General features: G+C 28.8%; 1 protein-coding gene across 4 annotated transcripts in view; it reads left to right on the forward strand.

Annotated features, from left to right (window-relative positions):
• Positions 1–25201, forward strand: part of Svp (COUP transcription factor 2) — a 103835-nt gene that overhangs the window by 4949 nt on the left and 73685 nt on the right. Inside the window, exon 1 of one of the 4 annotated variants that reach the window (XM_074251230.1) lies at positions 48–202. The exons of 1 other annotated variant lie outside the window; for it this stretch is intronic. Coding sequence is in view for 2 of the 3 variants with exons in the window: in XM_074251213.1 (XP_074107314.1) it covers positions 15773–16109 (337 nt within the window). In the remaining variant the exon portion in view is untranslated. Of the gene's footprint in view, positions 1–47; positions 203–13712; positions 16110–25201 lie in introns of those variants that run through there. 2 more of the 4 variants (XM_074251213.1, XM_074251222.1) reach the window with 2 other exon arrangements.

Here is a 25201-nt window from a genome sequence, read left to right on the forward strand (position 1 = left end):
GATTAGCAGTTATTCGAGCAATGCATCTGTCGTAGTCATTTTTCGTTACGTAGAGTCGATTCTGATAATATAAATCGTGACAACGGATGTAATGATGCAAGTTAACTAATAACGAGTTATTTGACTGTGAAAATAATTCATCTACGAGAAGCTTATGTTTTTACCATCAATAAGTATGCAAACACCAATATTAATAAAACCGGTAAGATTGTATATTTCTATCGATATAATTTATATTTTAATGCACGTCTATCACAAGGTAATAAATTAATGTGACTACGTTAAGTTTAACCCAACATTTATTTTACGGAAAATTTTCTGCGTATTAATAATAATCAATGACTTGCTCTTTTACATTCGTGAAGTCTTTAATAATGTATATTAGTTAATTTTTTTTTCATTTTATTTATTCATGCATAAATAAATACTGCAGTACTTAAAATGAAATTTATTAACAACTTAATTATATTATCGAAAATACGATACTAAAATTAACGAAACCGGTGATGTTAGCCGAGTGGTCTAAGGCGCAAGGTCTATAGAGCACTCGGACTGGCTCACCGGCCAGGCGTGGGTTCGAATCCCAAGCTGGTCTTAGAAACCATCTTGGTTAATATTCGACCCTCGCCGCATAGATTTAAGATTTTCACAACCCAAAAAGACCCCAACGTACCACTCCCAACAGTTAAAGTCGACAGGTTTTTATAAATACTAAATTATCGTGGAAAAAAATTTATTTAAAAATTTTATCTGTAAAAAATATTATCAGTGTGAATTAAAAAAAAAATTTTTTTTATAATTGATTTGCTTTAAAAATCCTAACAATTTTCAGATGTCTGCTGATTTCAGTATCCTTTGAAGAGCACTATGTGCTGAAGGCAGAAATCAGGTCGATAATTCATGTACTAAAATTAAAATCAAGTCGTTCAAGTGTACCCATGTGGATGGGGGAGTTATTAAAATAATAATTGTGACATACTTATATAATATAAGAATAATTAACAAAAAAATATCAACAAAATAAAAAAAAAAGGATGTAGAATAATCCAAAAAATTTTGAATTCCAAAAAATTCGAGATTCAAAATTTAAAGGAATTTTTTTTTAATCAGATCATTACATTAATTTATTTTTAATTTACATGTAAAAATTACAATTTTCAAACCTAATTATTTAATTAAATATCCCGAAAATCTACTGTTTTTTAATTTTTTTATTAATTATTAAGCTACGTAGATTGAATTTACAAATTTTCAGGAAGTTTTAAAAATTTGACTTCTTCGCGTGGATTTCCTTAAGAAATTTTCTAAGGAAAATACAAACAGTAAAAGAAACCTAATATGTTCTCTCTTTGTTTGAATTAAAAAAATTTCGATACTTTCACTCTCAACAACAAATTAAAACTCAAAATTTGAATTTTGAAATTTATGTCACTGAACTCAAAATTTTTCTCTGAAAATAAAAATTTCAGTTAAAAATAAAGTCGATAAAACAAATTGAAAAGTGATACCATAGACCATAAATATGATATATATGTATATGAGAAATTTAATATATGAACCAGAGCAAAGCAATACGAGGTTAAAAAATGAGGCTTTGTCCCGGAACTCGGACGATAAATCGGATGGTCTTGAATAAGAAGAACAAACCCTATATATGTGTACATGTGGATGGTACGGAGTAAAAGCACACTTTAGTATACACGGGGAAGCATTTGCATAGGGAAAAAAATACTTATACTATTTCGGACCTATTTTGCAACTATATATACAGGGTGTCTCTGAAGTGGCGGGAGTAATTGTTGGGGTCGATAGAGAAAAAAATACTGAATCGAAAGTTCCTGAGCCAAAAATTTTTTTGGGCCATAGAATTTGAGTTATGAATTAAAAACGATAGCCAATCAGAAGCGCGCTATTCGAGAAATGAAAATGAGCGGGGAAGTAGAGGAGACGCGAGAGTGAGATGCTGCAATAGCAGCTTACTCGCTCACACAAAGCCGCGCATGAGAGGGGATTGTGACGCTATGAGCCGAGTACGTAAGTGTGAATGAGTGGATGTATGAGGTCGCAAGCGGACGGCTTAATGTATGAGTGTGTGTCCGTGTATCGCAGCATTATTGGAGGCGTTGTAACGCTGAATTAAAGCTAACCGGGTACTCTAAGACAGAGGAAAAAATTTTAATTTTTATTTTTATTCGAAAAAATTTAATAAAAAAAAATAAAAAGGCCCAAGATTTAACCAGACCCACAGAAACGGAGAGTAAATTTTTAATTCTCATTTATTTTGCTGGGGATTATTTTCAAATACAAAAAAAAAAAAAGGCTAAGATTCAACTGGAATCCAAAAAGAGATGGATGAAAAAATTTTATTTTTTATTTTTAATCAGCAAAATTATTTTTCTTTAAAAAAGAGCCCAATCTCGACTGGAGCAAGAAAAATGATTGAAAAATTTTATTATTAATTTTCAATCAACAAAATTATTATAAAAAAATAAATGGGCCCAAGTCTCAACCGGACCCAAACAAACGGATAAAAATTTTTATTACTTACTTAATTTGCTGGAAATTATCTTTAAAAACGAAAAAATGCCCAAGACTCGATCGGATCCAAAAAAATAACAGTACAAAAATTTTTCCTTATTTTCAATCAGCAAAATTGTTTCTTTTAAAAAAGGCCCAATCTCGACTGGAGCAAAAAAATGATTAAAAATTTTATTATTTAATTTTCAATCAACAAAATTATTTAAAAAAAAAAATAGTCCGCAGACTCAACCGGACCCAAACAAACAGATAGATAGTTTTAATTACTTATTTATTTTGATGGGAATTATTTTAAAAAACGAAGAAAATCGCCCAAGACTCGACCGGACCCAAAAAAAAAAAATAAATTGAAAAATTTTGTTTTCATTTTCAATCAGCCAAATTAATTTCTTTTCGAAACAAGGCCCAATCTCAAACAGACTAAGAGAAACTAATTAAAAAATTTTATTTTTTATTATTAATCAAATATTATTTAAAAAAAGAAAATAAGCCACAGACTTAACCGGACTTAAACAAACGGATAGAAAATTTTTATTACTTACTTAATTTGCTGGAAATTATCTTTAAAAACGAAAAAAATGCCCAAGACTCCATCAGACCGAAAGGGAGATGAATAAAAAAATTTTACTATTCATTTTTAATCATCATAATTAACTTTTTTTATAATAAAAGGCTCAATTTCGACCGGACCCAGAAAAAATGATCCAAAAATTTTATTTTTTATTGTTGATCATCAAAACTAATTAAAAAAACAAATGAGGCCCTAGACTCAACTGGACCCAAACAAACGGATAAATAATTTTTATTACTTATTTATTTTGCAGGAAATTATTTTTGAAAACGATAAAAATGCCCTAGACTCGACCAGACCCGAAATAAAATAAATTGAAAATCTTTGTTTTTCTATTTTTAATCAGCAAAATTATTTTCCTTTGAAAAAGGGCCTGATCTCGACTGGAGCAAGAAAAAATAATTGAAAAGTTTTATAATGAATTTTTAATCAACAAAATTTTTTAAAAAAGAAAATAGGCCCCAGACTTAACTGGACCCAAACAAACGGAAAGAAAACTTTTATTCCTGTTTTTTTGTTGGGAATTATTTTTCGAAACAAAAAAATTGCCCAAGACTCGACCGGACCCGAAAAAGATAAATCGAAAAATTTTATTTCTAAATATTAATTAACTAAATTATTAAGAAAAAAAAAAATAGACCCAAGACGCAGCAGGACCCAAATAAACGGATAGAAATTTTTTATTACTTGATCACCAAGATTAATTTTCCTTGAAAAGAAAGGCCCAATCTCAAACAGACTTCGAATAACTGATTGAAAAATTTTATTATCAATTATTAATTAACAACATTATTCTTAAAAAAATTAATAGGCCCCAGACTCAATCGGACCCAAACAAACGGATCGAAAACTTTTATTTCCCATTCATTTTGCTAGGAATTATTTTTAAAAACGAAAAAATGCCCAAGACTCGACCAGAGCCAAGAATAGAAGAATGCAAAAAAATTTATTTTCTCTTTTCAATAACAAACAAAAATTTATTGAACAAAAATCAGCCTAATCTTGACAAGACGATAAAAACTGATTGAAAAATTTATTATCAATTATTAATTGACAAAATTATTTCAAAAAAGAAAATAGGCCCCAGACTCAACCGGACCAAAACGAACAGATAGAAAATTTTTATTACTTATTTCTTATGCTCGGAATAATTTTTGAAAACAGAAGGAATTGCCCAAGACTCAACCGGACCCAACCAAACGGATGGAAAACTTTCATTTCTCATTTATTTTGCTGGGAATTATTCTGTAAAATAATTTTTCAATTAATCGTCAGGTAAAATGTCAAAAAATAAATTAAAACAAACATTGAACTCAAGTCCCAATAATTTTGATATTTTAATTAAAATTATTTTTTAATTAATTGACAGGTAAAATGTCAAATAAGGAATTGAAAAAAATCGCTCTCGAGTCCTGATAATTTTGATATTTTTATTAAAATTATTTATCAGTTAATTAACAGGTAAAATGTCAACTAATAAATTAAAAAAAAAAATTGAACTCAAGTCCGAATAATTTTGATATTTTAATTGAAATTATTTATCAGTTAATTGACAGGTAAAATGTAAAAAAATATACTAAAAAAATCGCTCTCGAGTCCTGATAATTTTGATATTATTATTAAAATTATTAATCACTTAATCAACAAGCGAAATGTCAAATGATAAATTAAAAAAAAAAAAATTGAACTCAAGTCCGAATAATTTTGATATTTTTAATAGAATTATCTATCAGTGAATTAACAGGTAGAATGTCAAATTATAAATTAAGAAAAAATTGAACTCAAGTCCGAATAATTTTGATATTTTTATTAGAATTATCTATCGGTGAATTAACAGGTAGAATGTCAAATTATAAATTAAGAAAAAAATTGAACTCAAGTCCGAACAATTTTGATATTTTTATAAAAATTATTTTTTAATTAATTGACAGGTAAATAAATAATAAATTAAAAAAAAAAATTGAACTCAGGTCCTGATAATTTTGATATTTTAATTAAAGTTGTTTATCAATCAATTGACTGTTAAAATCCTGAATAATAAATTAAAAATAAATCGCACTCATGTTCTCATAATTTTGATCTTATAATTGAAATAAATTTCTAATGAATTGACGGGTAAAATCCCAAGTATCAAATTAAGTAGTAATCGCACCCAAGCCCTGATAATTTTGATATTTTAATTTAAATTATTTATCACTTAATTGATAGGTAAAATGTCAAATGATAAATTAACAAAACATTGAATTCAAGTCCTTATAATTTTGATATTTCAATTTAAATATTCTTTTTATTCACTGACAGGTAAAATGTCGAAGAAAATATGAAAAAGAAATGGCATTCACGTTTTAGTAATTTTGATATTTTAGTTTCCCTTTTTCTTAGCAAAGAAATCATTTCAAAAAAATCTACAGGTGTTTCGGCAGTTCAAGGATAACTTTACTTTAATGTTATTAGTTTGCATTCACATCATTACACTTTACTCCTTTTATTAAGCAATTAAGATTCCAGTTGAATCTTAGCCTTTTTTTTTTTTTTGTATTTGAAAATAATCCCCAGCAAAATAAATGAGAATTAAAAATTTACTCTCCGTTTCTGTGGGTCTGGTTAAATCTTGGGCCTTTTTATTTTTTTTTATTAAATTTTTTCGAATAAAAATAAAAATTAAAATTTTTTTCCTCTGTCTTAGAGTACCCGGTTAGCTTTAATTCAGCGTTACAACGCCTCCAATAATGCTGCGATACACGGACACACACTCATACATTAAGCCGTCCGCTTGCGACCTCATACATCCACTCATTCACACTTACGTACTCGGCTCATAGCGTCACAATCCCCTCTCATGCTCGGCTTTGTGTGAGCGAGTAAGCTGCTATTGCAGCATCTCACTCTCGCGTCTCCTCTACTTCCCCGCTCATTTTCATTTCTCGAATAGCGCGCTTCTGATTGGCTATCGTTTTTAATTCATAACTCAAATTCTATGGCCCAAAAAAATTTTTGGCTCAGGAACTTTCGATTCAGTATTTTTTTCTCTATCGACCCCAACAATTACTCCCGCCACTTCAGAGACACCCTGTATTTATATTTATATCTAAGCACTAGTAAGTGGGTCTACGGCTTACATACATACATGTGTGTTATGTAATATAAATCTAGTCGATCAGACATATGATGTATGTAGTTCTACCTATGTCACGTCCCGAATGGTCAGTTGTCCGGTACAGTAATGTAAGAAGGCCAGTCCAGGAGCATTGTAATGCATAAAATATAATATCACCTGTCCCTGGACGATTAGTCGGGGTCAAGATTGCCTTAGCATAGGCAGCAACGAGCTAGAGTCCCACGGAAAGACCCCCCGTTCGTACCTCCAGTTTACGATAAATTAATGGTTTTAGACGATGCGACAGACCCTTCTCTCTTTGTCCTGTACGTTGTATATAATGTATGTTATACATATACGCGCCGTTGGATCTTGCATCGCTTATAAGCCGCGTTATAATACTTTTATTATTCACACACGTGAAAATTTTAATCCTGACGACGATGGGGCTTGAAGACTTATGTACCTTTACCTATACTTTCTTTGAGATATTATTTATTGTCCGTCCTTTGGACACTAATATGTAACGGTCATGTAAATTTTATCGATACTTTTTTTTTTACTAATTAAGAATTTCGAGAGTGAATTTTTTTTTTTTAGTATTTAAATTTTTGTGTGACAAGTGAAAATGTATGACATAAATTATTAGTTGGATTTTTAATTCAATTGTTTGTGTTATAAATCAATTAATTACAATTTTTCGAAAAATAAAAATAAAAAGTCCTGAGAAAAAAAAATTCGTACTAAAAAGTTTTTATAAATCACATAAAATATGATTTTTTATAGAGAAAAAAATTTGTTGGAACCAAAAAACTTTTGCGGAAGACTAATTATTTTTAGAGCAAGAAAAAGATGTAATCCTTAATATACAATTTTTTACAAGAGCTAAATTAAACATTTCTTTTATAATTAGTCATTAAAAAAAACAAAAGAGAAAAAACTTATAAAAAACATTAATTGATCAAATATTAAAAAAACCATCCGAACATTAAAACATTAAAGTTTTAAAATTTATTCAATGATAACTTTTAACGAATATGTTTGTAAGTTTTTTATTAATATCAATATTTTAAAATTTATAAAAATGATTGAACAAAACTTGTATCTTCTTAAATTAAAAATGTTTAATTAAGAAATAAATAAAAAATTTACGTTCCATAGCATGTAATTTTTGTAAGTTAATTTATAGTTGCTCACAATTATGTAAAATAATTATTCCATTATCATAATAAAGATAATTGAATAAAATTACATTTAAAAAAAAATATTTAAAAGTTACTTAGAAGAATAATAAGTGAAATATTTTTTTTCAGTGTGACATCAACCTCACCCCCAGTATAATTAACAAGAGTACTTTTTATAATTCGATAATGACTATCTCCAACAGTAGTATCAAAGGAGTAAGCATCCAGTTTAAAGTAAAATTCTCCCGGTAGTCTTCCAGAGTAACTCGACCCTCTACTCGGAAAAAGGGAAAAAGTTAACTTTCTGATGACGATAACGAAATAAAGCCAAGAAAAGCTACTGGGTGAAGGTTTTCGCCGACCGAGACCGCTAAAAAGATAATAACAATTAAAAAAAACTTATTACTGAAATAATAAAAAATTCTAATTTTCTATCGATCAACTATGTGTCAATATGATTGCTGTTAATATTATATTAATTAATAAGTCGTACTCAAGGACTTTTGTCTCGCAAATTAGACTTTACTGAGCCCGAAAAAAAGAAAAGCATAGATTACAACGGCTCTGTTTTCTATACTCTCTACTTGCACTGCTCCCTTCTTTAGTCATCTCAGCCTTCTTTTATGTACTGAGTATCCTATGTACATATATATACTTGCTTCACCCTTACCCCGAACTCCCACTCTCGCTCTTGTATTCCCTTGTACATATATTTATATATTTATAGGTATATACAGCCCAGTAATATATATACTCTTCTGTACTCTTTCGGGCTCTACTGCGAGTTAATTTCGTGGCATTAACAGTCGAAAGAGTGCGAACAAAAGGGCCCCGGGGACAAGGGAATCCGGGGAAATAGGAGATAAGAGATAAGAAGAAAATCTAAGTAAAGAAAAGACACCAAGTAAGCTTATGTAGTCTTGAACTAGCCACAGAAAATATTAACATACTCGGTGTATTGTATCCGCATAAGTATGATAATTAAAATAAAACTTTCTTGGGTTTTTTGTTTGTAGAAGGAAATTTTTGTTTTGTAGATCATTTTTTTTACACTGAAGAAAAAAAAATTCTATTACTTGTTCTAAAGGAAGAAAAATTAGAAGAAAAAATGTAAATTAAAACAATGATCAGAAGGTAGAAAATTGTATTAATTAATATCTCAAAGTATAAATAAATATTTTAAAATTATTAAATACAAATTCTGGAAATTTTATAGGGATGATTATAACATCCAACGTAATGACTGTAATTAATCTTGCGAGTATTTATAAATCATTAATTGTTGTGAGCGAACAGAATTGACCTAAAATGATCAAAAGTAAAATATTTGATCGTTATCAAAAGCAAGTCACTTGTCAAAAAATTATGATATGATCGATGTAAATAAAAAATTCAATAATAATAAGTTGTACAATAATTAAATTAATTTTTTCTTTTTTCTTCTAAATTCTTTATTTATATTATTGTATATGTACAGAAAAAAAAAATTTCTTAAACCAAGAAAATTGCAAGGAAGACCGAAGTTATTTTGGAGTAAGAAGAGATTTTTTTGGCTTAAAAAAATTTAACTTCATTCAAGAAATTTTCAATCTTCCTGAAGATTTTCTTGATTTAAGAAAATTTACAATTGACTCAAGACTTTCTTTCTTTCTGTGTGTTGTTTCTAGATACAATATTTATTTTCATTATTTTATTCCATAATTCCATATAAAACAAAATTCATAATCTATATTGTTATTATTATTATTGAAAAAATATAATAAAGAATTAGAGTTATATTATTAATTAATAATAAATCTTTCTCATTAACTAGAGGTTATAACGTCAAGCCTAACTCGCCTGTATCGAGAAAATTCAGCTCATGAGCCATCTACTAAAAATTTTAAAGACTATCTTAAATAATTGCGGAATATCATTGAAACCAGAGTAAGCCCACAAAAAAAAAAATTCATGAATCAAATAGACTTTTTTTAGCACGATAATTATCAAAAATTACCCAAAAATTTGTAGCATTAGTATAACATTGATTGGTAAAATGCATTAAAAATTCTAAGACAAAGATAGTTCTTGTTCAGACATTTAAATACAAAGCCAGAAAGGAAGAGAAGTGAATCGTACGGCGGGCCGTTGTTCGGTCGCTTAGGGGGTAAGTGGAAGAGAGGGAGGCACGGTTGTCCCGAGGTACAAAAAGTAATTATGGGATGGTTTCCGGTAATCATATCTAGAGCGCATTGAACGAACGGCATTGTTCGGCACCCCTTCACCGATACACTTGTACCTCTGCTCGTTCCTCGTTCTACAGGCAACAATCGACGACCAACAACGTGCAGGCACCAGCAATCCCTTTTCGACTGCTATCCTGCAGAATATTTTGTACATATATTCATATAGATATATAGAATCATGGTACGAGAGAGGTGAAACGGCATAGCAGTTCTATACGCTCTACTTAGAGACCACGGCCGAGGGGTAGTCGCGCACAAACGAATACGAAACAGAGCCCTTGTGTACATCGCGTTCTATTCTGCGCATCCTGCACTCTTTGATGTTGATCGGGCCACCCTTTCGCAGGTAACCACCAACACTATTACTATTACCGTCTCATTTTACTCTTCCACCCTTTACTCTATACTTAATTTGCGTTTTTTAAGTTAATGTTTCGTTCTTTTTATCGTTAATCGTTGTAATGTCGTAAATAAATTTTTTGATTGACCTGATATGAAAATTGAGCATATCAGGTTGTACGTATTTAAGGAGAAAATTTTTCGTCAAATTTAACACAAAAGTCAACCCCATTTTGGGCAATAGCTAGGTGAAAAATTAACATTAAAAAAAATTTTTTTTGATTCTGTTTATTTTTGCGGTGCATTTATGATAAAAAAATGTCATGAAAGGGAAAAATGAAATTTTGATAGTTTTTTTGCCTTTAAAAGTTGGAAAAAAATATTGACTTTCATATTTTTGGATGAAATTTCTGTTTTATCTTTCTTTGATTTTTTTGATACATTTTTTTTTTTTAAATACATAAAAAAACGAACAATTAAAAAAAAAAAGGTGATCAATTTGACAAAGAAAAAAAAATTTTCTATGGCCAAACATAGGGCAAAATGGGATTGACCCTACTTGTAAATAATTACCAAAACATGAATTAAGTAAATAATTAAAAAAAACCCATATTTTTGATTTGAGTAGAAAAATTCTTAAACTGACAATTTTTTTTTTTATTTAAGTAAATTTTGCTTGATTTAAGAAATTTTTTTCTTGATTCAAATCAATGAAATTCTTCAACATTATTTTCTTGATTAATGAATTTTTTTTGAGTCATAAACCGATAATTTGTGTCTTGATTCATAAGTTTAGTGTGCTGATTTATCTCAATCCATGTATGTCAATGCACTCTAATGAGAATGTTGTGTATCTAATATAATTTTATCAAATACTAAAAAAATTTTATTTGTTACAAAACTCTCGTTTATTTCTTGACAATAAAATTTAGTGACATAAAATAGATTCTATACTTAAGTATAATTAAAATTTATTAACATGCAGAGAAATTTTTCTACGAGATGTTTAAATAAATATAAAAATCGATTGTTGCATAAGATTAATTCTGGTTCAACGGGCGAGATCTATATCAAGTGATTACTTTCTGGTCGAAGCCTAAATCCGAGCATCTGTCAGCCGACGTCAGTGTTGACTTTTATCATCGGCATTGCTTCAGTCAAAGGGCAAATAATTGAGCGTGGCTCAAAACTTTAAGTGCCAGCCAGTGTCTTGACTTATTTATAAACATTTGCTCTCAGACGACGTATACTTTTATATAATTATATACTTTGATCCGGTTTAACTCCGAACATTAATAGTAATCAGCTATTATCTATTAAATAATAGCCGCTGGCAAGTGATGGAAACTTAAGAGAAGTATATGTTGTACATGGTACAGTCGAAAGTTAGTGGACAAAATCTTGAGTTGAAATATTAAGTGTATCTCTGAATATTCTAACTAAATTTAAAACAAATTTATATGTTAAAAAATTGACTAGATTCAAAAAATTTTTTTTTAGCTGCTCAGAAAAATTATAATTAAACAAAAAACAATATTTTAACTTAATATGCTTAATTCTAAAAGTATGAAATTATTGTCAACTCAATAGTCTTTACTGGTTCATTTGAACCAAAAAAATTATAAAAGTAATTTTTTTTAAGTAACTCCATTATTATGTATTTATTTAAAGAAATTATTCTTTAATTATTATTATTGAAAATATTAAATTAGGAAAATAAGTCCGTACTTGAAATATATTGATTTGTAAAAAGTAAAAAATTGTTTATTTAAAACTTTATCACAAGCGTAAAAAAATCAGTCCTTTAGTTTTAAATTGTTTATTTCTCAATAAATTAAAAATATATTAAACAAAGAGAAAATTTTAAATCTTTCTTATATTTTTTGATAAACCACGCTGGCAAGAAAATTAACTTTATTAAAAAAAAAAAAAATTTCTTGAATCAAGAAAATTTTTAAAGTTATAAAACTTTTCTGCTTGATTCAAAACAATCAAATTCTTGTAACTTTTTTTTTGTTTCAAAAATGTTTCTTCTGTAATGAAGTTAATTTTTTTTATTATTATATACAAAGAAACAACCTTTTCCATAGAAAAGTGTAATAATTTTTTACTTTTGAATCAAGATTAAAATTTTCAATATTAAACAAAATCAATTTTTTTTTATCAAGATCAAGAATTTTTTTTCTTTATAAGTACCAGTAATTAACTTTTTATCACTTGTCCTCATTCCTTTCAATTCAACCTAAATTTTTCTTGCTGCTATTGACTTTTTCGAGTATGTTCTTTTTACTGCGAACACTTACGCTAGGTGGTACTATAACTATAACTACTCAACAGAAGTTTTTCCTTAAATGTATAAATCTATTAATAAAATTTCTAAACTAAAAAGTTATGTAGCATAAAAGAGCGTGAGTGCAAAGAGCAGAAGGTAGAAGCCAGTGTCGGGCTATAGGGCTCCGACCCGACTGACCCCACCGTCGAGCCCTACTTCCACCCTTAATATACACCACACACCACACACCGACTCACCTCCTCCGAAGATAAATTTATTACACTATACTGTACACTGTACTATACACTATGCCTAACAAGGGTGTAAGCGAGACAGTGACAAAGGCGGTAGTACGCCAGCCCATTTTTCGCGCCCCACTTGACTCACCTACCCCATTGGCTGCTTCTTTGACCTCGACATATCAACCCTCACATTCGTACTATACTAAATCTCTCTCTACCTTACACTATCAATAAATCGTAAAAATAATAATAATAATGTGACAAAGTCAAAAATACTAAATGTTTAGAGTGATAAAGAAATGTTTTGCTATTGATTGGATGTAAAAAAATTTTTGTAATTTAAAAATATTTTATTAATTAGGGTGCTTTAAAAGTAAGAAATTTTTTTGTATTAAATTAAATATTTTTGGCTAGATGAAGATATTTTTTGGATACAAGAAAATTTACTGTGAAGTTAAGAATTGTTTTTTATTGTAAGATATTATTTAAAGATCAATTTCTATACAGATGAAAAATCAAAGAATTTTAACACTGTTAAAAAAAAAACTTTGGATTGAGTAAAAACTTTAAAGAATTTGATAATCTGAATCAAGTAGAAAAACTCTTGAACCAATTGAAATTTATATTATAGTAATTACTACAATTGTATAGTTGATGCAAGAAGAATTCGTTAGTTTTTTTTAATTCTCCACTCCGAAAAGTAATAAAATTATTTTAAAGGAATCATTTTTACCCAAAAACATTATTTTGAAGAATTTCCATGTCTTTTAAATAAAATAAATAAATTCTTGTATAAAAAAAAATAAATTTGTCGTTCAAAAATTTTTCTGCTCTCTTCAAGATGTTCAAATCCTTCTGAATTATTTTCTTGATTCATAAATTTTTCTTTTCAATAAAATGAATTTTTTATTGACTGTTAAATTTTACATAAAAATTACAATCTGATAAATTAATTTCGAAACGTTGTAAAATACTTCTTTGGGGCAAAGTTCAATTCTACTAGAGGTAAGGTCTTCATTAACTTTGAATCAAGTGAAAAAATCCTTAAAAAAATTTTTTTCTTAATTTAGTTTTTTTTTTTTTTTTTTTTTTTCTATTAAAAATAATGAAAAATCTTTAAAATAATTTTTTTATTTTTCAAACTCTGTATTTGAATCATCTTAATTTTTTAATTTGTTCAGTATTCAAACCAAAATAACTCTCCAATTATTCTCTCTGGACTTCTAATATAAAAAAAAAAAAAAAAAAAAAAAAAAAAAAAAATCTAAAGAATCATTAATTGATCATAAAATCCGTGTTAAAATAAACCCAACAACAAGCAAAAAAAACGATTTTTATCGACGTTTTGAGAATCTCTTGCGGATATTTCTTGGGGTCGCGTGTGCGCCCGATAAAGACAGAAAGTATAGAATGTCAGGATTGGGGAATACCGTGAAACACACGACTACTATCCATAATACATATTCGAGACTAGACCGCGGCCGCGAGTGAGTGAAAGGACATAACAAGTATAAGTAATATTAAGTATGCAGGCAGATATATTGAAAAGTGCCGGTGGTAGACCAGGACCGGGCCGACTGGCGTGCTCACCAATAGTGGGAGCGAGAGCCCCTGTGAGGTCGAAAGGAGTATAAGTATAAGTACTACACCAAGTGGGTACTTTGGAGGCACGAGCACGGATAATGCTCGGCGCAAGTAAAGGGGAAAGGTGGGCCGAGGACCGCGAGCCAATGAGAAGAACACCGGGGCGCGCCCCGTACTCGACCCCACCCTCGGTCTCCATGGCAACCCAGGCAACCACGAGAGACTGAGCCGCTTGAGGTCGAGTCGTACGCCTGTGGTGGGGGGGCACCCGGGTCGGTGTCAGGGGTCGCCTCAGTCGGCAGTCGGTCTCTGGTCGGCCTCAAGAATAGTCGCGGCCCGGTGTCAGAGGATCGTACCCTCTTTTATACATACATATATATATACTCATTATATTATACCTATATATATACATATATATATTTATATTTATATGTCCCACTCATATATCTATATCGCATCAATATATATATAAATATATATGTATATATATCTAAAGTGACAATCTTCACGAGGGAATAAGGTTGCCCGCGGGTCATTTAAAATTTAAAGTCAAAACATTTAAAATTACCGCCGTAAACATTAAACACTTATTAAGGGATTGGGGTGCAATGTCACGGGCAGTAAACATTTTTTCGTTTATTCTGTCGAAATTAATGTTAATTATTAAATATTAATTATTAATAAATGTTAATTATTAATGTGAAGTGAAGTGGTTAATTATAAAATATAAATTGAATGAATAAATAAATAATAATAGTTGTGTGTGTTGTGTCTGTCTTTGCTGACTTTTCCACTCGGACTAGGGTTGTTTTGGGTTTACTCCCTTGGGCTGTCACTGTCTCTGTGCTGGACTTTTTTTATTCTTACATGTAACTTAAACTGTTCTACTTGTCGGGCAGTACTTGGCTGTTTCTACTCGACACTTCCATTGACTTGTCTCTTATTTTTGTCTTTTAGTATTTGGTAAAGGTGGATTAAGCTTTTCAGGATTTGGGATTTTTATTTGGAGCATGTCCGATTTATCATGGACTTACTACTGCCGATACTGGATTTAAGGAGATCCTAGTGAAATTATGAAATAAAAATTTAAAGGGTTTTTAATTAAAAAATTTCTTAAATTTTTAATTAAAAAAATTAAACTGTTATCGTTGAAATGTTTTGAGTTTTAAAAGTGACAAATGTTTGGTTGAAATTTGGACTTTTGAACAGTATAAATATAAATATGGTAATTTTTTAAGTTTAATTATAAATATACACGCTGAGTTCTTGTATCACATTTTTTCGGCACTCAACTCACCTGAATTAAAATAAAATAAAATTGAAGTGATTAAAAAAAAATTACCTTTACTTAAACAATCACAGGATAAAAAAAATTATTAATTTTTATTAAAAGACTGTGGATAAAAATTATTAAAAAAAAAAGTGAAGTTTGTGATTGAAAAATTGAGGAAAATTTAGGAGAAATTAGAGACTGTTGTTGATAATAAAAAAAGACACGTGGTGGAAAAAAGCACTAACAGTTTAAACAGAAGTGATAGGCAAGGAAGTCAGGGTGGTTCGTGGGGGGTCGGGAGGCGCGGACGCCCTGGCGACTGCCGGGGTGGTGTATCCGCCCGCGACGGCGAGCCTGTTTCCTGGTCGCGTGCCAGCGGGACATCATCACCCCGAGCTCACCGGCACGTTGGAGCTGGGGTTCCCGCCCCGCGGCACCACCGCCTCGATGGCGCTGGTGGCCCCGCCACCCTCGTGGACCTCGCGGGACCCCGGGGCCACGGGACTCACCGGAAATAATTCGGGGCAGCCTCTCCAGGTATGCCCGCCGCCAATGCCCCCGACGCACTTGACGCCTTCCGCCACCCCCGAAGACATCACCTGTCTGGTCCCCGTGGGGAATGTTCTCTCCTCCAGGGACCCTTTGCCCCCCAGCACGACTCCCGGGAGCCAGGCCAACAGTTCCCAGTCCGGAAGCTCCCAGACTGATAAATCTCCAAATATTGAATGCGTTGTCTGCGGAGACAAGAGCAGCGGTAAACATTACGGGCAGTTTACTTGTGAAGGTAAGAATTTTTTGCTTCTTTTTAGTTAGTAATTTTTTTGAGAAAGTTTGTCGAGCTTTGATGGAAAAAATTTAGAAAATTTTCCATTGTTTTCAAAAAGTTTTGGTTAAAATTTTTTTTGTGTTAACTGTAGATTACTCTGTCGAGAATAAAAAATTTTTACCAAAGAAAACTTGGAAAATGAAATTTATGTTATGAATTTTTCTAAAAAAAATTTTCAAATTTTGATGCAAAAAAATTGAAAGAAAGAGGAGAAAAATTTTTAAAATAATGTCAAAAGTTACTGTCATTATTTTGAAGAAGTTTGGGTTAAAAATTTTGAATACTTTTGTGTGTGTGTTTTATATTATTATAACAGTTGTAAAAATTGTTTCAAAAGAAAAAATGAAATTTTAGATAGAAATTTTTTACAAGTGTCGAAAAATGCTAGAAGTTCAAAATTTAAATAAAAAAATGTAAAAAATAATTGAATTTTTAAACGTTCAAAAACTTAATTTATGTACAGTAAAAATGAGACAAATTATCAAATTCTGATCTGAAGTAGATATTTTTTAAACTGATGTGTAAGAAAAATTAATTGTGAAAAAAAGAAAAGTTCTATTAAGGACAGTTTTATTACACGGACAATATCAAAGTTTGGCATTACTAAACGTAGTGCTTCGAACAGAAAGTGAAGAAATTAAAGTTTAAAGTAGTGATTTTCATAAATTCTGAAGTGTTCAATTTTAAATGATAAGTTCTTAGAATCGCCGAATTTACTGTTCGAAATTGTAAATTTTGGCACTTTAACACTCAAAGTATTAACTTAAATATTGTGAATAATTTAGTTAAAATTAGTAAAAAGGGAGTTTTTTATATATTTCATAGTGTTTCGCAGTTGACTATCGAATCTAATTAAAACTATACTGTAATAAGTTTAAATTAATTAAAAAATCAAAATTTATAGTGATTTTTAATCAATCTTTAATCTTCAGCTCCCTAATCAGAAAGTAAAAAATTATAAAAAAATAGGAAGGTTATTTTACCAACTGGTCTTACTATACTGACGTTTGATTTTAAGGATTAGGAAGCGGGTAGTAACTTTAACGCTCTTCTAGTGTGATGTACTGTTGCGGAAATAGTCTATATAAAAGTTATTCATTATTATGGCTGTTTACCAGAATTTTTTTATAGTCTTATAATTTTTTTAAAAAGTCAAATTTTCAAAATAATGAAAAGATTTGTTGTATTCAAAATTTTGTCAACTATTAACTAAATAACATAAACGATTTTTACAAAATATGACAAAAAAATTGTGAATAAAAAATAATCAGTTGTTGCATAGTAAATTTTTTATTTACAATTCGCCATATATGAAAACATTAACGAGACGAGTTGTATTAATATGAGGGATGTGAAACAATTTATTAGAAGATATATATCTCGTTCTCTACGAATTAACCCGGGGACTTGACAACACTCATATCATCTCGAGTGGGGAGTATTAGTGTCTCGAACACGTATACAGCACGTGATTAACATTCTAAGACTAAAATTAAAAGAAATATATGTATTTGCATACGTACTGATATATGTATGAGTCTTTTATCAAAACAAAAATAAAACAATATAAAGAGAGTTTATCATTAATAACGCAGTGGGATGTGTTCCCTGGGATGCTTACACGTCCGTTAGGAAGCTAATAACGATGTAACGGCCCGGGAAACGAAGCGCGAAGGGATCAAGACCAAAGTAACTATAAACGGACGCCCACCTATCTCTTGCATTATATTATACTGAATACTGATGGCAAGTGGCTTCCAATCACGGAATAGAATGATATGATATGATATTAAATTTTCATTTGAATCATGCACCGTGCCTACATTTTTATTTAATTTAAAATCACGAAACAAATTTTTTCATTTTTTATGTCAATAAACATGAAACAAAAATATTTGTAAGCTTTGGAAATTTATATCTTTGCTAATATTCAACTGACTGGCTAGTGAAATTTTTTTGTAGGAAATTTAATGCTCGGCAAAAACAGGTCTCTTATGATTTTTTGTATAATTTAAATTGTATAAATTTATTTTACATTTTTGTATTGATAAATTTATTTTTTTAGCAGTTATGCCAGGTTAAAGTTGATCGGATGCTAAATTGTCAGATTTTCTTTGATTTTCGATTAAATTAATGTAATTAGATGATAATTTTTTTATTTGAAAAAAAAATGTCGATTTTTTTTTAATGCGCCTTGATGTTCACAAACAATGCGACTTACACTAAAAATAATAATTTTAAGGTTTTGAAAGTAAATTGAGCACTTCAATAATATTAAAGTGTTGTAATTAATTTTTACATTTTAATCTGAAATCAAAAATTAACGTTTATGGTTGAATTCTGACAAATATGACGAAAATTAATAAAAAAATTGCATTTATTTTTTACATTTTTCATTACTATTTTTATTACAATTATTAGTTTTTGAGTTCCGCAAAAATATACTCAGAAGCAATAGTTTCCTTAAACCAGGAATATTAATCAAAATACTTTTAGACCAAGTTAAATTTATCTTAAAGCAAAAAAATTTTTTTAAATTTTATTTCGCCCAAGATAATTATTGCTTTTCTATTTTCTTTTTTTCTCTACAATAAAAAATGTATTTTTTTTTTAGCGCAAAAATTTCACTTTACTTTGAAAATTTTCTTAGTCAATGTTTTTTTTTTTTTTTTTTTTATTGTTATCAGATTAGGTATGAAAAGTTTATTATTTATAAGACGAGGGTTTATTGGTGTAACGAAGAATAATTGTCGTATCGTCGGCAGGAAGGTATTGAATTATAGTAGACTTTGACGACGGGCGATAGCTACGATTTATTGAAATCTCCTCGAGCTAAGTGCGTTAAATTGAAAGTTATTGCCTAGTTATTTATTTTTATGTTATAATTTTGTTTTATTTGAATTTAACAATATTCAAATATTTTAAAAAATAGTCACTAGTCTTGATAAAACTTAATTGATACTTAAAACTTAAATGATTAATGAAAAATATGATAAACATTTTTCTTATTAAAATTTTTACAGATAATTAAAATATAATAAAATTGACAAAAAAAATTTTTTTGATGAAAACAATCATTTACAATTTCTTGTTATAATTAAATATTTAACTCAAAATTTGAATTTTAAACTTTCGAGAATAACATTTTAATAATAATTATACTTAAAAAATATCTCTAATATTTTAATTCTATTTTTATCTAAAAAATGTAATTTACAATAAAATCGATAAAAAATTTCTTATAGATAATTTAAATTAAAACAAAAAAATCCCTAATAATTTTATTTACTCTCAATTACAAATCAACATTTTTCTTTCGAAGTTTTATTATAATTTTCCTTAAAAATAATAATACATATCACCGTCCAAAAATCATCTGCTTATACAACACCACAAAAATTCTAAATATAAAATATTAATAATACAAACTTTTAATTTATTATTCCAAGAATTATTTTTAACTTTAAAAACGATTGAGAAATTAAGTCATAAAAATTAATAAGACAATTGATATTTACTGGTTTTAATTCTTGAAATAGAACGTACGAGATACTAATTGTAAATAAAGTAAACGATATATTTTTCCACACAAATATTGATAGCGCGTATCTATAACGACGGAAAAAAATAAGAGCTTGTATTATTAATGCATATAATTTATAATATCTAATAATAATATCGAGTATAAATATTAAAAGCAAGTGTCAGTCTTTTATAAATATAAGAAATATCATATCATTTTATAACTGTAAATATTAATAATAATTATGATGATGATGATGAAGATTAAAACACATCGTGAAGCAAGAATAGTGATGGACTCTCACTAATTTTTGATGAGTCATTATGACCACCGTAATAGTAATAATCAACTTGTCATCGTGATCTGCGTGGAATGATCGAGAAATAAAAAGCAATGCATAGTACCGATATTTCAGATGAAATAAGTGCACTCTTGTATCGCTGATTGTTTTCTCAATTGATGATTGATCATAATCATAATCATAATCATGATCATGACAATAACTTGTCGCATCTCGCATCTGTTAATTTAGGTGTATTTACCAGCCCAACAATCTGGGGCATCCTCGATCCTCAGTACGCGGTTAGTCGCGTCACAAGCTTGATAAATTGACAATAATTCCCAGTCGTTTGACATCGGTTGACATCAAAATCAATCTGTCAATGTACATTAGAGTCATCGCCAACAATCATCTCGATTATTGCTTGATAGTCAATCATATGTAGTTACTATAGATACGAGATGCAGCTTTTATTTTTATTTTTTTTTTTTGTACTAAATATAACACTGGATATTGGGAAATAATAAGACGTCCCATCATGGTGCCTCTATCTTTTATGTTCTTCTTATACACTTGCAGTCAATGAATAATCATTTGATTTGTCGTAACAACCGACAACCGAGTGAACATCGTTTGAATTGTCGCTCATTTTTTTACTCAATTTTAATTTAAATGTTTGTTAAGATGTATTGAGAACCCGCATATAAGTTCATTTTTATCATTTTTATTTAGTATCGTTGACGTTTTTTTGAAAGCTATAAAAATTTTGGTTGATTGATTTTTTTAGATTACATTTTTGTTAAATGGAGGAAAGAAATTTTATTATTATTTGAAGTTACAAGCTAGAAAAAATTTTTTTGAAATTAATTATTTATAATGAAAGTTAATTAAATGTTTATTTAGTAAATAAAATAAATGAATAAATTTAAATTAGAATTTTGGAAGAGTTTTTTGGCATTATTAAATGTTTTTTTATAAAAGTGTAATCAAATGAATTCAATAATTAGTTAAAAAAAAAATATCTCAGAATAATAATTTGTTGTAAAAAAATTATTTAATTTTTAAAATACAAAAAAAAATCACTTCAGAATTAAAAAAAAATTTTTTTGTATTAAGACTGTTTTTTCTCAAATTGAATTTTATAATTTATCAAAAATTTGACTTTTTTTATTAAATAAAAAATATTTTAAAGCAGTGTATAAATAATATCAAAAAAATAATTTGAAAATTTTTAATAAATGTCAATAGAAAAAAATCATTTATGTATTTTTATTCAACAATAATTAATTTAAAAAAATTTTTTTTCAAGTTAAATGTTTGGTAAAATTAGCACCATAGATTTATGCTGTGTATGTAACATTATGCGCTGTTATGCATAATATATAATGTTTGAATGTACATAATATGTAGAGAGATTGGTTAGAGAATAGGTAAAATGACCAACGGTTATAGTAATGCATATTTAAAATTTCTCGAGGTACGTCCATTAGCATCAGCCGGCGTAAGCTAAAGAGGATAACGCTATAACATAATATAACGCGCGAAAATATAATGATTAATGAGCTGTTGGATGAGGGTCACTCGGGGTCTCACGCGTTTAATGCGGGCCCCGATTCCAGAACCGGCCGAGGTTTGCCTGTGGGCCCCCATTATGGAGCCAATTCCGATGGGAAATATTTCGATGGCCCGTCTTGGAAAACTGGTCTTACGTATTTATTATTATTATTTTTATTGCTTTGGTGTATTAAATTTTATTTGGAATTTGCTAAAAGTGATACAACGAGTTCGGGAACTTTTTAAAAAGACACTTGCACCCTTTTAAATCCCGTTTATCGCTTCCGTCTTTATTGATATGTATAGTACACACGGCATAGGTTGTCCAGCTGGTCACCGGGTGTAAGTAGTGGGTACCGCTGTGAAATAAATCCCCGAGTTGCCAATCGTAACGCTCGATCTGAAAAGTTACGAGCTCGTATTTTCTCAAAGACGTGTACTCTTATATCTGCAGCACATACATTAGTACATCCTTAGCTTTAAGGTTTAAGCTTGAGGTTAGGTTAGTATATAAGTATATAAGTAAGAGCACATTAATCTGGCGATTACAAGAAGCCCAGCACCACCCATTTCACGTACTCATGCTGCGTACATGCTTCGTATGTCGCTTTTAGGGATAAGATTTAACTAATGGCTCGTGTGTGCTGTGGATTTCAAATTTCTAATTCTATGAATTGTCATCGAGACCTTTCTCTTAAACCCATATGCTCTTTTAACCTATTAATTATCTTGAAATATTGCCGCTTTTTTAATTATTTTTAAAAGAGAAGAAAGAAGAATCTTATGTAAATACATACATAAAAAATTTATTGAATTCTTTAATCATTTTTATGATATCGATACTTATTTAACAAATAAAAATAATTTCACTACGTAACAAAAAAATTGATGAAATAATAACACGGCAAAGCAATAATTATTGAAACAATCAAATAATTATTTTTTATTAGTTGTTACTTATTTGTTGCATTACAATTCATGCCAATTATAAAATTAAAATTAACATGATCAACGGAAAAATTTTACTTCATCGCTTACAATAATTAACTTGAATATTTTTCTTTCATAAAAATTTAATCATTGAAAAAAAAAAAAAAATAGAAGTTGATCGATATAATTTTATTAACTCGAGAGTAAAATTTTCCCAGGCCGAAAAAATAAGGTTCTAAAATAAGAAAGATTTCACAACAAAAATAAAATATAAAATTATAATTAGATCAGATAAATCACTGAAGACTAAATAAATAAACGGTTAAAAAACAACAAATAAATTATGCAACATTAAATAAAAGTATTGTACAATACAATGAAGATAAAACTAAAAAATAATAAAAGCGATGTACAAATAAATACATATAAATATAAATGTTTAAATGTGTATATATATATATATGCACAAGTCACGCATTCTCGATGGTACAAACCGATAAAAGGATTCGAAAATTGATGATAGTTGATGTTACCAGCATCCTAATATTATCTCTTCCGTCTACATGCCGTGAATTCTTTGGGATCTCTGAAGAAATATAAATAAAACTAACGATAGCATAAACATTATTGTAATACAATAATAATTTTTGATGCATCATTCCATTGATACATTGATACATTGGTCATCTATCCCTACAACCAGCTCCCAGCTCCCTATCCCATACAATTCAATGTCACGCATAACACACATTATATTACACGCGGTAATCTATACTCGAATCACCTGGGCTCTATTTATCTGCTGCTATCATGTAACACTTTTATTTTAACTTTTACATTTTCATTCATCCATTCGCTTGATTTATTAGTCTATCCTTAACTTTTATCTTTTATCTCGTATTTTTTATTCACCATTATAATTACTATATAAATACACGACTTTTATGCAATTAACATTTGTTTATGATTATTACTGGCCATATTTACTTATATACATACATACATATATGTCAAAATAAAACTCTAACAACAACTTCATTCCGATTGACTAATAGACCGTGACAATTCGCTTGCTATATACTTAAGTATACCATGAGAAAATACACATCCTTATTAAAAAATTTTATTAATAAATTTATTGATTGGCAGTACGTAAAACATTTTTTGAATATCAATTTCAAGGGCTTTTATTTGAATTTTTGGTATGATGCGAGTCGTGAAATTAATTTAGTTCTTTCTCTCAAGTAAATCTTTTGATAAGACTACTTCATCTTATTTTTTCTAACTTAAATATATATAAATACAGTACATCAATTTTTTTCAAAATTATAGAGCTTTAATTTAGACCAAAGACAGATAAAGGATATTTTATCCTATTTTGTTCAAAAGTTAACTTTAATTCTTATTAATAATCTTAACAGTTTGTTTATTTATTTATTTATAAACAAACAAACCCAACAGCCGTAGACCCATTAACAAGGTTAATAATCTTTACAAACTAGTCGTTCTTAAATTATTTTGTAATGACAAAGATAACCGAAAAAAAGAAAAAATTATAAAACACATTCGGATTGCATCAATCCCTTCATAATTACTCGAGCAGGTGAGCATAGAAATGAAAATAACAAAAAGAAAATAGATAACAGATTTGTAAAAAAAAGAAAAGAAAAATTTGAGCCCTCGCAGTTATGACTTAACGCCGTTTTGCAATTAAGTTAGCTAATGATGATTAAATGTTTTATAAAAATTTTTTTGAATGTTTTTATCTCCCGGATAAAAGAATTTTTATTGAAATTTTATAAAATTATTAATCTACAGGTGAACCACTTTTTTTTTCAATTATTCTCAATGTGCTTATCTGTTGATAGTAAAATTTTTATTCAATTTTTATGGCATTTTTCGTTAATATTTTAATCTGCAGAGAATTTTTGATTAATTTTTATAAAATTCCTATTTTTGTAAAATCTCTGAATATTTTTCCTTACTACTAGCTTATCGGCAGATGAAGAAATTTTTATATTTTCTTTAATATTTTAATTTGCAAATGAAAAAATTTAATTTTGAAGGCAATTTTTCTCAATACCCCATCTGTAAATAAATAAATTTTTATTAAAGTTTCATAGTATTTTTAAAAGCAAATTGTTTAGTCAAAAAAACATTTAATTTAGCAAAGTGAGCGGGAATCAGCTAGTTCTTAATAAAATCTACTAGTAAAAATAAAAAAATAAAAATGAACAATTCAATAAGTAATAAGTAATAAGAATAAGTAAAGATTACATATACATAATAGAATAAAAATTCCTGTTTAAACATCAGACTTATATACACACATGCTTACACACTCGTACTGTTTTTTTAGCTGATTTATAAAACAAGACAAAGAAAAGTAATACAAGTAAAACAGAATAAGAAGTAGCATAAAAAAGTAGTCAAGATCGTTGTCAAGTTCTTGGTAAATATAACACACTTTTGGATTGTACTTTTATGTTAGTGTTGTGTGTATACTTAACTGTTGAATAAAAAGGAATGTACTGAAGCGCGCATGCCAACGCCACTCGAGTAGTACCTTTACTTACATTACATTAGGATCCTTCTTATTCACATATGTAATACCCATATACATATGTAGTATACTCAGGCGTATTATACTATTATACAATATATAAGAAATAAGGCTATAAGATTTATAGTAAACTGAAGAATGTTCGTGATAGCAGCTCGATTATAGTAATTAGCCAGCACGTCGGTAAACCAGTGTTTAAG

The sequence above is a fragment of the Cotesia typhae genome, unplaced genomic scaffold (assembly GCF_013202065.1).
Source record: "Cotesia typhae breed Kobodo isofemale line unplaced genomic scaffold, CoteBio_Ctyphae contig_122, whole genome shotgun sequence".
NCBI lineage: Eukaryota > Metazoa > Arthropoda > Insecta > Hymenoptera > Braconidae > Cotesia > Cotesia typhae.